Raw genomic sequence first — 14,421 nt, 5'->3', positions numbered from 1 at the left:
CGGCATTCAGAAATTACTAAAACGCACCGATTTCTATAGCCTGTGATTCTCTGATCCAGGTATTGAATAGTGCACAACTGAATAGCACTCAGAGGACCTGTAGTTCTGAATTAACCTTTCAAACATTATTCACTATTTCTGTCCAATACAGAAGAAACCAGTACCTTTTTTACCTTTTTAATAGGCTTTTCTCATAACCTCAGCTAAGATTCATTTATGGCAGATAGAAGTAAAGGAACGAGACTTCGATTTGCGACACTTTTTTTGTTTTGAATCTCATGCCCAGAGAAAATATACCTAAACCTGTGTACAGAATTGTACCAGTGCCCCGTACTTGCCATCCCGAGTTTGCACGAGTTGGCTGCATGCTTTATCTGTGCTCAGTGGAGCTGCAGGCTAATCGGCATCGTGAGCCTTTGCCGGGAGGAGCTCTGTGAGTGTGCATAGGTATCTTGTGTATGGACTAGAGAAGAGGCAGAGATGTTACGTCTGTTGAAGCATGGAATAAGAATCCTCAGTAGGTGACTCCTTGCTGACGCTGTTACGCTGCTGCGTTTTGCCGAACCACGCGCTGGATAAATGCAGCGGAGCTCCCCTGGGTCAGATGAAAGATCAAGCTAATTAGGCCTCTCCCAGAAAAAAATAAAAGACTGGGAGGAAAGTTCCAGGGAAGGCCCCAGCAGACTGCCTGGCACGTTTGCCTGGCTACACAGCAGGGCGATGTACCAAACAGAATGAATTTGCTTGAGCTGCAGGGGGAAAAATGCAACTGCCAGCAAGAAACCCCACAATCCCTGGTTGTTTCAGGGGACAGACCAGCCAGCTGATCGTGGGAAGTGCAAAGTAAGTAGGGTAATTGCTAGGATGACTGAGATTTTACTTGCGCAGCTCCCACGCTTGTCTTGCTAAATCCGTTCTCTGCCTCAACAGATGGGCTATAGTCTGTTCCCTCCGTGAGCCACACCCAACACTCCAAATTGGGAATAGCAAGTGTGAAGCGGTGGATCTGGACTTCATTCTGTCCTGCTGTGCTGGAAGTCAGTCCTTTTAAGTTAAGGAAAACGTGGTAGAGGATCAGTGTTCATTTGGAAGTAACAGGTTTAGCACTGTTGATTCACTTTATAATTACTGTAATAATAATGCTGACCTGGTTAAATACTAACATTGATGCCATAGGTGTTGGAAATCTATGGGGCTTCAGGTCTAACTGGCTGGTTACCAGAAAGACTATTAGTATGGGGTGTGCATTTAAAACAACCACGAATCTAAAATACATGTTTGTATGAAGAAGAGATACATTGGAGAGCTGCGTCTTGTTGCTTCTGAGCCCTGCTGACTTTTTGTCATCCCTTTCTCTGCTTCGGGGAGCGATCTTTCTCCTGTCCTGTCCGTGCACAACTACAGGATTGCGTGGCGCCCACAGGGACTGTTCCTGGGAGTAAAGCACAGGGCTGCGTAGGGGCAATTCTGAGTGTGTTGTATGTCACCTTCTTTCCTTCCTCCCCATCTTGCCACTTCTTGGACAGGAGTTGAGGTCCAGGGAGGTAGCAGACCAGGTCCTTCTACTTAATCTTTGGTATTTTATTAAAACCAAAGTTAAAGCCAGTAGGTTTTTGCGTTACCTTTAAGCTTGTGTGTAGTCCTTTGCAGCAGGTTTCTCATTGCTGGCAATATGGTAACTTCTTAAGGTCTTTTATTAAAATCAAGTTTGAAGATGGAAGGCAACAGATAGTTTGTTGGGTTTTTTTATAATGGGCAAGAGATACCATATCTTGCCAGATGAGTTTTCAAAGCATGCAAAGCAAGGTGAGCTCAGCTTTCACTTAAAAGGCCGTGTTTCGTTCCATCCCTAAGTTTTGCAATCATACATCCAGCGATTTCTCAAAGCCAGTTTTAGGAGCAGGTTGGCATCTATCTTACTGTCAGGTTCAGAGACGTAAAAAAGAATGTTGTCTCTGCAGAACCATACTGCGAAGAGCTAGACTTCCGTGTCTCCCGTAGCACGTTTGTTCTGGGCAGCATGGAGAGGCTCATAGGCCATGTATGGTTCCCTACCTCATGGGTTTTGCCAGCTTCCTCAGTGGATCACAGGAGCCTCTTGCAGATCTCAGCAAACGTGTGGTTTCTTAGGTCTGTAAGGATTCTTGCTGTAGGTCTGGGGTTCCCTGCTACAGTTCCTGAAGTCAGCCAGGGTGGAACACAGCAGCATAACATGGACATAAATCACATCCTCAGTCAGTTGTTACAAATGAAACTTTCTTCTTGCTGAATTTCACCAAACCTCATGCAGTTTTTTACAGTTGTGGGGAGTAGCACAGCTCTTGTATCTACCGTCTCCAATTTTTTGGGACCTTAATTGGTCACAGTGACTTTCAGCTTTACCCAGGTATTTTTGAAATCCAGTGTCTAATGGACCCAACAATTAGAGCTGTCTCTGTGTACCCAGATGATTTGCATGTTATTATCCTATTTGCTTTCTGCATTCAAGAGTCTCATCTTTCATTAATGATCTGTTAGTTTTACAAGTACAGACTTGTACAGAGTAAATTTAAAATAGCAATTCCCCAAATTGTGGAGTGCGTTGACCTGGGTCACCACTAAAACTTCCTTGCTGATTTTCCTGTGCTTTTTCCATCAAGCTTTTAATAAAAAGCCCTGGAGAAGCTGTTTGCTTCTGTAAACCAAATATGTTCCACTTGTCAGTGCTGGGTGGACCGTCGCTGGAGAGTCACTGCTCCAGAAACACTGCAGCACTAGAAATGTGTACACATTCTTGCTCTCCCAACAAGCATAAATAATCTGACTACTATGAATCTGAGTTTGGTTTTGCTCATTAACATTGGTGTCGTTGATCTCTTGGCTTATATTTAGCTGTTTTCCCAATAGCAGGTTTGCGGTATCTGAATTCAGTTGTTATGTTAGGCTCAAGAAGTACCGGGAACAGTTATAGCCGTACCGTGGGCACTAGAAAAGAAGTAATCTTTTGGTTATTTTGAAAAATTATTTGGTGAAAACACAGCCAGGTCAGTAGGGAATACTGGAATGTGTGTCTTTCATATTTAGTCCTATATAAATCCATGGCAAAGCTTTCACTACAATGCACGTGGATATGGCTTCAGGAATACTATTAGTAGGATCTAAGCCTTCACCATATGACATCTCTAGAGGCAGTTCTGCTTCTGCTCAGCTAAGTAAGGGGTGTTTTTGGAAGCCATCCCAGGCAGTGATTTTGCAAAATAAATGTGTCTAATGTGTATGAAGTGATAGCCAGGTCCTGAGTGCCTACCTTCCTTGGCAGTGACTCTTAAAGTTTTGACATGGATGACGCTTGGGGAAGGAACTATCTTTTTTTCCCCGCTTTATCCCAGTGTCTCTGCTGCAGTCCAGGTAAGTGAGGTGTATCTGTGTGAGCCATTCTGCGCCGCTGCTGGAGAACAGGTGCATATCTTTCTGCAAGATAGCCAAGTTCTGGCAGGCCTACGTGGTAGGTTTGGAGTGAGATTTGGAGGTTGGATCCTGGTCCAGGGTGAAGCTCTTTTTGCACTGCGTAGTGCTAACGTGGTTTCTTTTCTCTCTGATATTGATGTGTTCGCATCTAGGTTACTGCAGTCAGCTGGAAGCACCTGAATTTCAGAAAAGAAGTTCTGAGAAAACCAGTATTAATAATGAACTGAGCAGAGGTAATGACTTGGGGGGGAAGGAGGGGGGCAGTGGGAGGGTTGGCAGGAATAAAAGTCAAAGAGCCTTTAAAGAATACCTGCTAGGGTGGGTACAGTAAGATGATAGCTTCAGGGAATAGAGGAGAAAATTCTGATCTGTGGAAGAAGAATGAGTAAAGGACAATCAGGCTTAATGGCAGGAAACATTTCCTCACAATAAGGCTTATTAGGTTCTGCGGTTGTCAGGAAATGGTGGCAGTCCCATTCTATGGAGCATTTAAGACTGGACAAAGGAAACAATCCCTGTAATGATATAAAGGGATGAGAACATCTATCAGAGCCATTTGATGTTTTGTTGCTTTGCCTGATTCTTTTATGTACTTCTGCTTTAAGTACTTCTGTGTCCTTTTGTGTTCTGTTTGCTAGATCTGAATGGCAGGAGCAGAAAGTCAGGGCTTTTGAAGGTGCAGAACGTGCATCTTCCATTGGTGTCATGTGATACTGTGGACACAGTATTTCTGCAAATCTGTCCTCCGGCTATTTCAGTTTATAGTTGAGAACATTCAGGGCTTATTGATGGCCTGTGTGAAAACAGTTCTCTTCATTGTAGAGATGTGAAAGCAACCAGCCGGATAGTAGCACATGAAACATCACCTGTAATAGCTGTAACACGAGTGGGGGTTGGTTTGGTTGTTTATTTTCAGAAGCAGTATGTCAAGAGCATAAGATGAGAGGGGTTCATCTGACTGACCACTGATGATTTGACATCACAACCATATGGCAGATTCATAAAGAGAAAATGGGTAGACTTACGTAGAAAATCCATTTTTGTCAAGCTGTAGGTGCTGGTTGCATCTTTCTCCCCAGAGGTGATCCATCCACAAGTGGATGCTCACATTTAGTATCACCCTTTGTCTTCCACAGGTCTGAGCTGTGTGGTGTAACCCTTTTTTTTTTTCCACCTTGTAATTTTTCACCAGCCATCTCATGTATTTCTCCGTGTTTTCTTGTGGTAGCAGCACTTTCCAAAGAGGTGGTCAGTGGTAAACCTGTCTTTCCCTGTAGGCAGATGAAGAAGGAGGGCAGGCAAACAAGAAACAGGAGTTGAAGGCTTGCTGCTGACAGACCGACTGTGCTCAGGAGCGGTACCCTTTTTTTCCACCTTGTAATTTTTCACCAGCCATCTCATGTATTTCTCCGTGTTTTCTTGTGGTAGCAGCACTTTCCAAAGAGGTGGTCAGTGGTAAACCTGTCTTTCCCTGTAGGCAGATGAAGAAGGAGGGCAGGCAAACAAGAAACAGGAGTTGAAGGCTTGCTGCTGACAGACCGACTGTGCTCAGGAGCGGTACAGAAACGCTGCTCAGAAAGGGGCAAACCTGACTGGTGAGCAGGGTGGGGTGACCCGCGCTAGCCAGAAGTTCAGCGGAGTGTCAAGCTTGTGCTTTACAGTGAGGGTGTGGGCTTGAGAGTGGCATGATGGTCAGGGCATGTACATTCTGCAGTAATACCAAAGTGAGCAACAAACCAGTAAGGAATTACCCTTTCCTGTTGCAGAGACTGGAGAACTAGGGAGGCAGGCAAAAATACCATGATCATTGTGCTAGAGTTTCATGTTTTGATACCACAAAGAATGCTGAGCTCTGAGCTCGAGACTTGCTGTCAGTGCATGCGGCCCTTTCGCCAGCTGAGCTAAAAGCCATCGGCTCAGGTAGCCAGATTGGCTTTCTGAGAGAGGCTAACAGAGGTAGGACACATCTTTCTGCCACACTATAGTTAATGCCTAGGTCATCAAGGCCACTTGCGGTCAACGTGGCAGTAAAGCAGCATGTTCGCTGTGTGTCCTGTCAGGAAGGGTGTCTCCTGCAGACTCACCTGCATCAGTGTCAGGCTTGGATCTGAGTAAAGTCTCAGGGTACCCTAATTAATGAATAGGCCTGGTAAGGTCCCAGTCCAAAGCAGGGATTTGGTTGCATAAATTTCTGTGCTTTTGTTTTAACAGGGAGTCTACACAAGATTTGTTTGGTATCTGAGCAACCAGTTTCTAAAGCATCAAATCCCAAGCTGGAGGCAGGAAAGGCTTCTTTTGATTCTGGAACAAAAGAGTTCCGAATACCCTCCCAGCTCTGTATCCTTGGTTTGGTACAGTACAGTGCCACTTCTCCATGCATGAACTGCAGATGCTGAAAAGGTGAATAGATGCAGATCCAGACTGCCAGCTGGGACTTGTCACCTGCCCAAGTGAGTGCTCAGTGCTGCTAAGCACCTCCTGAAAGGCACAGCATTTGCTAAGCAGAGCTTTTCCTTTTGAGTTGGAGGTGGGCAGAGCCAAGCTCTGTATGACTCCTCCCCTCTTCTGCCTGGCTCTAGCTTGGAAAGTTCCTCCCTCACTATCAAGGGCAGCAAGGCAATTTGCTTCCCCTTTTTTCTCCTCCCATCATTCAGCAAAAGTGGAAAGGATGGGAAGACAGCAGTCCTGCAGTTTGAGCAGAGCACGAGGATTGTTGTTCTCTTTTTGGCTCCAGCAGGCTCAGCTGCGGCGTAGAGAGAAACATTTGCCTGATAACTCCTGGGCAGGTACAGCATAGAATATTGCAGGACAAGGTCTGCTGCTAGCTGGCTTGTGTTGAGTGGGTGCCTGTGAGGCCTGAAGAGTTAAAGGCCACTGTTTGGCCATCGAAGGGCAATCTTGAGCCAGGAACCTCTGGTGATAAGAGTATTTGCTGGTATCACTTGAGAAGAAGCTCCAGCTCAGAAGCTGGGATTTAACTGCTCTATGTCTCTCTGAACTGAAAAGGGGAGGAGATGCGATGCGAGTTGGCTGTTCATCATGTGGGCAGTGCATCAGTACCACAGGCATATCGTTGCTAGGTGTATCTAAGCATGTACGTAAGCATAGCTGGTACCAAAGAATTAGGACCTCAAGTTCTCACAGCATTCATGATACAAGGGTTGTGGTGCTTGACCCCACTGTCTGCCTAGCCATGCTGTCCTCCCCAACCTCTGGTGCCTACCCTGCTTCCCCGGGGGTCTGGTCTCGCTGGGGAGCCAGGGCTTAGCAACTCTTTTCAACAGTGAAGGGTAGCTTGGATGCTGGCCATGCTCTTCACCCATCGCCTTGCTAGTGTCGTGCCTCCCCTGCACCCTGAGAGCAGGGGTGTAAGCAGTGCTGGAAGGGGCCAGTGGCAGACAAGAGTGTCAGGAAAGGCTGCGCTGGGGGAGAGGGCTTTGTTCCTGAGAGAGGGAAGGTGGAGTGTCTCCCACTGCACACCCAGTCTGGGTGATGACCCTCAGGAGAAGCCATAGTCTCCCGAGAGATCAGACTGGCTGGAGCAATGGGTTCTGAGAGATACACCTTCAGTCTTTAGCCTAGAGGTTGGTGCCACAGCTGACAGGGTGAGAGCTTGCTGACCTGTCAGGAAGGTTGGGGTGATGTTGCTGGATGTGAACTGGCCATCTCTGGCCGGCACGTTGTACAGAGCACCAGCACCACAGCCGGTGTTCTCCATAGCAAAGGCAACCTGGGTGATACATGCGCTACCTTGTCTGTGAGGCTGGCATTTCACTTTGAAGGAAACTCTCTGGTCTTACCCTTTGAAATACTCTGCCTGACGAGTGACTCAGCGAGTGACTCACCTGGTCTGCCCTCCCGGTGGCTCCTTCCTCAGGGCTGTCTCAGAAGGTGTTGTTCTGCCAGGGCGTTCTCAGTCCACCCGCAGCCCTGGTGGTGTTGCTGGCCGGGAAGATGAGGTGGCAGCAAAGCTGGGTCAGACCTTGGCTGTCTGAAGGAGGGGGCAAACCTGCTACACCTGAGTGCTTCCCCTCACCGGCACTGGGAGCTCTGCCATGGCTCTTGCCAGGTGGCTGTGGTCCGATGGCTCTCGCAGTAGCTTTCCAAAGGTCCCAGCATCCCTGCTGCTGGGCAAGGCTGCAAGTGTGTCCTGAGTGAAAGAAGCACTGTGCCCCTCTCTTTTCGGAAGCGGTGAACAAGCAGTCACTCAGGTCACCTCCCTCAAGACTTCTGCCCAGCCTGCCTTTGGCCATAGCCCTGTCTGAGCATGTCATAACAACGGCCCTAGATCAGCTTGAGAGTCTGTATCCTTCTGCCTCATCGCTTTGAGTCACTAACCATCTATAGCTTTCCTTACTGCAGGAGTGGGAGAGAGCGGGAGAGCGCTAGCAGATGGTTTTGGAGGAAAGGATGTTCCAAAACTCAGCTCCTCAAGGGACTTCATTCTCTCTCTTACTGTGAGTTAGAAATAACTTATCCTTTTAGGCTTTGCTCTAAAATGCTGCCTCAAACATTGTCAGGGAAATGGCACCACATTAAAAATATGAATGTGATGCAGTCTAACGTGTTTGCTATAATTTACTTGCGCCATTAAAAAGAACAGCCCTAATGATTATAAAACAAAGCCTGAATATTAAGAGCATGATGTCAAAAACCACCCTTACATCAAAACAGTAATTACCACTGGGGCTGGAACAAAGGAGCGGAGGGACAATTTTGGGCCGGGGAGCTTTGCTGGCTGAGAGAAGATGGGGCTGCCCAGGCAGGAGGTGGGAGGACAGGCAGTTTGCCCGCAAAGCCATGAGGCTGGGGGAGAAGAGCCGTGGTGAACAGGGCAGGAATCAGGGGACCAAGCGGCAGGGAGGAGGCTATGCTCCTCAGAGCTGGAAGCTGCGCCCTGTCCTGGCTGAGGCAAGCAGCCAAGTGCTTTCTGCCTGGAAGCCTCTCTCTTCCTTTGGCCTCCTTCCACTGCTTTCCACAGAGGAGCCTAAGGGCAGGGCTTGGCTGGCCCCGATGCCTTGCTCATCTCCGTGTTGAGATCCATGGAGCTTCCTGCCCTCGTATTTACCTTAGGTGGGGAGTGCAGGGAAGGGGGGACTGACGCATGGCCTCCCCTCATATCCCAGGCATGCAGGTGTCTTGCCTCAGCTCAGAATGGGTTGAGTCAGGCCTGAATATGGGAATTGAACTTTTCAGGCCTAATAAGCTTTCCTGAAGGAGAAGGGTTGATTTGCACTGTTTCCCATTGGACCTGTAGTACAGGGAACACAACCGTACAATGGCAGGTGTGACTGGAGCTCACCCACGGCCCCGCCTTACTGGCTCAGACCCTTGCTGAAACCTTGCGCGCAGAGCCAAAGCGCGGACAGATCACAGCCCCCTCTGCCTCTCTGAAGCGGGTCTCTGCCTCCCTCCTTGCTGACTTAGATCCGTTCTGGTCAATCCTTGCATTTGCATTGGGAAGTGGTTAACTTTTCCTACAGGAGGAGGCAGGGGTGATGGCAGGGGAAGTTCTGTGGTCTAGGGACAGGCAAGAGATTGAAGTGATCTGGATGAGACCTTTGCTTGGCACAAGTTCTTCAGAGAGCCTTGGGTGCCCCGCTTTAAAAAGCTATAAAATAAGCTTGAACTTAAAGCAGATGCTGCAAATCCATCAGATGTGATAAGCCCAACATGGGAATTCCTGGCCTGTGTCATACACAATTTAGACTGGATGACTAGACTTTTCTGACGTGAGCAATAATTCCTAAACATAGTGATTTTCTCATTGTTTAAGGTTCTAAAGATTTGCTTTCTTGATTTATGTGATCTTTCCTTTATTAACTAAACTGCTAGGCAAAGAGATACCGGTCTTTCCAGAGGTCATCAGGCCAAGTGGGGGGAACCTTTTTATCCTAGCCAAACTTGGATCCATTTCTTTTACCAGCAGTGAGGCATCTCTGATGTTTTTGCAAACGGCATTTCTGTTCCCTGCTGTGAGTGATTAATGATGTTTTCAAGACAGCTCTGCTCCTTCCGTGCTGTGCCACGCATGCGTGCGTACCTGCTTGGTGGAAAGAGCAGGAGTAAATCAGTGCGAGCAGCAGCCTTGCAACACCATAGATGTGATTCTTGTGCACAGCAACAGAGGACATTTTGATGGGGTCTGAGCAAGTCATAGGCAGAGTTTCTTTTTCACACGTTGTAGATGGAGGAGAGATCACTGAAGCCAGTCTGGGAATTAATGGTGATCTAACCTCAGAGAGCTGCTGACACCAGCCACTTATGGGAATACTGTTATTAACATAGGTGCTACAAAAGTTGGTTTGCAAGGATTTACAGCGGTGTTTAAATATTAAGCACGTGGCATGGATGCTTTGTTTGTCTAGTTGGGAACACTGATCTGAAGATGGGGTGATGCAATGCACAATGATCTGCTGATGTCAATAGATGTGTTATATTGCAAGTCAAAAAACCCGTATGACTTGAACGCCAGACATAGGACAAATAAGGATTAGGGAACAAACCTGGCACCCTGGCCCATTTCTAGCCTCTGTCTTTCCCTGCGTCTGTGCTGGGTCTTTGTCCTTGCTATTTTCAACTTCATTTTCAGAAGAGTCAGTAACTGCAGCCCTACTTATAGCCAAGGCCTCCTCTCCCTGCAGGTCTTGCTCTCTGTGGTTTCCTGCTTCCTTTTCTCCTTTACTTTGGTTCGGTTTGCAAGGCTTGTCCATGTGGAGGAGCCTGTTTATGAACAGCCTCTTCTTCTCCCTCTGAAACTGTATGAAACCTTTACTTGTTTGCAGCAGATACTCTTTGTGCAATGCTGAGCCTTAAACTGGTGTTAGGCTTGATATTCCATGGCTATGCATCTTCACGAAGGGAGTGATTTCCAGTTGTACTTAATACCTGCATCTTCTGCTAGATTTAAGGTGCCCATCTCTGGCAATGCTCGTACCCAGCTGTGACTGTGGCACAAACAAGGATGCAGCTTTTCTGGCAGGACAGTACCTCAGAGGGCAAGACTGACGCCAGTGATACAGTAAGGGATTTTGTAGACTATTTAAACCCCCTAGTTTTGTGTTCACATCAATTTAATTTCTTTACTTAATATTTTGGGTAAAAGAAGGCATAATGATCCCAAATCCATCTTTTAAACGTTACTCCAAGTTGCAGCAGACTTCAGCTCCTCCAGCAGACTCTAGACAGGCTCAACTTTCTAACTCCTGAAATATTTAAGGGAGCTGCAGAGAGGAGTCAGTTTCAGAGAGTCAGAAATGAAGGTAAGCCAGTACTTAGAGTGAAAATGTTTCAGGCCTTTTTTACTTGTCACGGCAAATAAACCCACTTTGTACTAAAAGGTGGGTTGTATATGAATATTTTGTTTTGAAAGCGCTTGAGCAACACGTGGGAAATACTTACTGTGTTTCATAGCTGCTTCATGATAGAAAGGAGCCCTTTAGAGGAACTGGCAGTAACTGAGCTTTTCAGGAATGCTGGCTCTATATACTGCTTTTTATGCTTTTGAAAGCTTTTCCTACAGACGAGTAATTTGCCGTGTGTGACTAAATTAACCTGTGCAGGTAAGACCCAACCTTTTAAGCATATATCCTCACCGCCGTGCTCTCATGATGTTAGGACTTGGTGAACCTTCTTTCCCACACCTTTGCAGCCAGCTCCCTGACTAGCACTGGCAGTCCTCTTCCACAGAGACATGACGACTGTCCGTGTTTGCTTTGGCAGTGATGTTGCAACTGGCACTAATTGGCATTTTTGCTGGCAGCCGTCACCAGGAGATGGAGAACTGAAGGGGCTGTGGAGCCTGCACTCCGCTGTGCTCCAAAGGTGGCAGAGGACAGAGGCGTGCTGGCAGCTCAGACGGAGGGAAGCCGACACCACGATTGCTTGGTCTATAAACAAAGGAGTTCTGTTTCCAAAGCTGAGAAGCCCCAGCCTTTTTCCAAGCTGTAACGTGTTGAAAAACAAGCCTGGACCCAGTGGGTGAGTGATCTGTGTAGTCACCGGTGTAGTTCGCTCACAGTTCCTCTTGCCCTCTCCAGATTACGCATCTTAGGCATGTCAGTGAGCCACACGTAGCAAGGCTCGTTGCTGACCTTCAGCAGAGCGATGCCAGCCTGGGCTCGGCAATAAAACTGACTTCTGTCCTAGAGTAACAGGAGGGGCACAGCAGTTAGCTGGCTTTGGGCCATCCCAGACTATTGAGGGGACCCTTTCTGTCTGCTGAAGGGAATTCCTGAGAGCTGGTGGGAGGGCCGTAGGGCATCACAGGGGCAGTTCTGCCCTTGAATTCCTGTTCTGTTAATGGGCTTATTTTAAGGTGTAGGATGTCCTGCCCAGCCTGTCACACTGTTCCAATGTGTAATTACCCTCACAGCTTGGGAGCTGGAGGTTCTTCCAGCGCTCAGTTCAACTGACCGACTCTCCACTGTTGAATCTCATTGTCAGCAAGGCTGATAAATCCTTCCTCCCGTCCCCAGGTCTGCCTCTTCCCCCACATCAAGACAATTCTCCATGTGCAAGTTACACCTGACTGCTTTACTTCTCATCTGTTTTGGAAGATGCTTCCACACCATTATTGCAGAAGCAATAAAGAAAATGTACTCAAATAAAGAATTTTCAACATAACTTAATTTTTTTTTAAATTAAGTGGTTAGGCGAGGGATTAGTTCTTTGGATTTCTGTATTTTTATTATCAACAAGGTAGCTGAAGAGACCAGTTAGAGTTATTCTATGCTTTCTAGCAGGGGACCTGAATTTCCCATGGTAATTAGTTTGAGCATGTATCAGCTTGGTTTCTTGGGAAAAAGGAACATTTGCTCTTCTAGGAAACATTTTCAGTGCCATCAGTCTAAGAATAGCAATCATCTCTCTGTTCCATCTCAAATTTCAGAAGTATGGCTTATCTTTTATTGTGCATGCAATATGGAGATTATTTTAGATCAAATACCACTCTCTTCTGCTGAAGCACGAGCAGCTTATAGTACATCCTCCTGTGGTTTTCTTTTTCTTTTCCTAACCCAAATTAATTCACAAATAAAGAAATCTGTGCCTTGGGCACTGCCTCATCTCTCTGAGCACATCAGTTCCTTGATGACCCCAAAGGGAGCGACAGTGCTGAAATAGTTCAGTTGGCAAACAACTCCCTGGCTACAGATTTATGCGCTGGAACAAGACCCTGTAGTTTCAATGACGACTTCCAACAGCAGAGGCAAAGCTAGAGTGCGGTGGCCTAGGAGATTTCTATCGCTGCGACGCCGGTGGAGCCGGCGCAGCTCGCTCCCTGCAGAGCAGGCAGGGGCAGTGCCGGTTTTACAGGGACGTTGGCAGTGTGACTGCCCAGAATGCTGCAGAGTAAAGGTTGCAGAGCAAAGAACCGAAGCTGTACGCTTTGCTTGGGACTTTGATGTGTCTAAGCACAAGTGTCAGAGGCAGGACGTTACCCCTAAGGGGATTTTTCATCTGGAGAAACTGTGAAGGTGTTCTGTGTACCTTGGGGCATCTCGGAAGGGATAGCCGGGGAAGCGTGGATGTCAAAGCTGCACTGGTACCCAGAGTGGACACCAAGACAGGCGCAGCTCTGTCAGCTCACATCCTGCTGGAGGCTGGCAGTGGTGGGGGGCTGGAATCCACCAAAAAAGGCTGCTCTAGAGTCCTGGGCCATTGCCATACCTACATCAGTCCCTCTGGGCAGAGCAGAGGGCAGGCACAAGGAGGCTGACCCTCCTCCTTCATGCTACCTTCCTCACCCTGCAGCGATCACACAGAGGGGCTTCAGGCTCTGTTCCCACCTCCTGACAGGGCAGGGACATTTTTGGCCACCGCAACATCTCTGCTTCTGCTCCTGCCCTCCTCCACCTGACAACAAGCACCTGGACTACAAGAGGAACAGAGAAAACTTTGCAAGAAAGCAAACTTTTATGCATATTTTCAACTCTATTTTGTTCAGCTGCACATCCCTGCCAGACTTGTTTAAGGAAGTTTTAATAGTATCTGGCTTCTCTTCGGTCTTGTGTACCAGATGAGGAAGTTTTCATCTGTGCCTTTAAAAAAACCCCGCTTCCCTGCCAAGACGTATTAGGAGAGCTGTAAAAAAGGAGTCATCCTGTTCCAGGACTGCAAGGCTTATGTAACAGGGAAATCCTAGCAGAAAGATACTCCCCCACCCTGCGCACACTCTTCCAACCAAGGCACGTGCCACTTCAGGGTTTACAGTCACTCGATTTGTATTTGGATCACATCTGCCACTGGTTTATTTAGATGTATTTACAAATATATTCTCCCACATACCCTCATTTGTACGTGCCATAGAACGTTTCTATAAAATGCAGTGCGGACCTCACCTCACCACAAGGATCTTTAAATAAAATATACTGTAAAGTGCAGGTACAATTCTTATTAAAAATACAGTTCTGATTAAAACGGATACTTGGCTGCCACATGAGCAGCTTCATATACCAATACATGTTCAGCACAATAGTCTCTTTCTGCCCGGTGAGTGGGATGCTCTCATACCACCCCTCTAGCTCTCCAGTTTCAAGTCCAAAGGCTTTAGAAAATGAGGCAGAGGCAGATTGTCCAGAGCCTCTGGGAAATTCTCAGGTGCAATGGTCCTGATCAAGACACGCATGGCTCCGACAAACAGCGACGGGGGAGCTAAGCCCACCAAGCACCGGAACCTGTTCTCCCCCAGGAGCTCCTGCCACCGCTGCCGGTTGTCCAACAGCTGCTGTTTCATTGCGAACTGGAGGTCCTGAGGCACGAAGAAGAAGAGGCAGTCGAGGCAGAGGAGCTTGGCATGCGTGTCGGCTGTTGGCGCCTGGGACATCTGCTGCAGCAGGGTGTCGAGGGGGGTGTTCCCAGCGCTGTCCTGCAGGCAGGGCGACGCGCCGTGCCCGAGCAGCAGGAGCAAGCACTCGGGTCGCACCAGTTCGCAGGCCACGTGCAAGGCCGTCTTGCCGCCCTCCACGCGGCTGC

At 47.7% G+C, this 14,421-nt stretch overlaps 1 protein-coding gene across 1 annotated transcript; it reads right to left on the bottom strand.

Annotated features, from left to right (window-relative positions):
- Positions 1–13,966: 13,966 nt before the first annotated feature.
- Positions 13,967–14,416, bottom strand: LOC104513253 (ankyrin repeat domain-containing protein 9-like; the record flags this gene model as incomplete). Its single annotated transcript, XM_010156545.1, has 1 exon — positions 13,967–14,416. A coding segment is annotated over one exon (450 nt), but the record flags the coding sequence as incomplete, so codon positions are not given.
- Positions 14,417–14,421: the final 5 nt, after the last annotated feature.

Source organism: Eurypyga helias, unplaced genomic scaffold, assembly GCF_000690775.1.
Source record: "Eurypyga helias isolate BGI_N326 unplaced genomic scaffold, ASM69077v1 scaffold9758, whole genome shotgun sequence".
NCBI lineage: Eukaryota > Metazoa > Chordata > Aves > Eurypygiformes > Eurypygidae > Eurypyga > Eurypyga helias.
The sequence above is the reverse complement of the archived record's forward strand: the minus strand, read 5'-3'. Positions and strand labels throughout refer to the sequence as shown.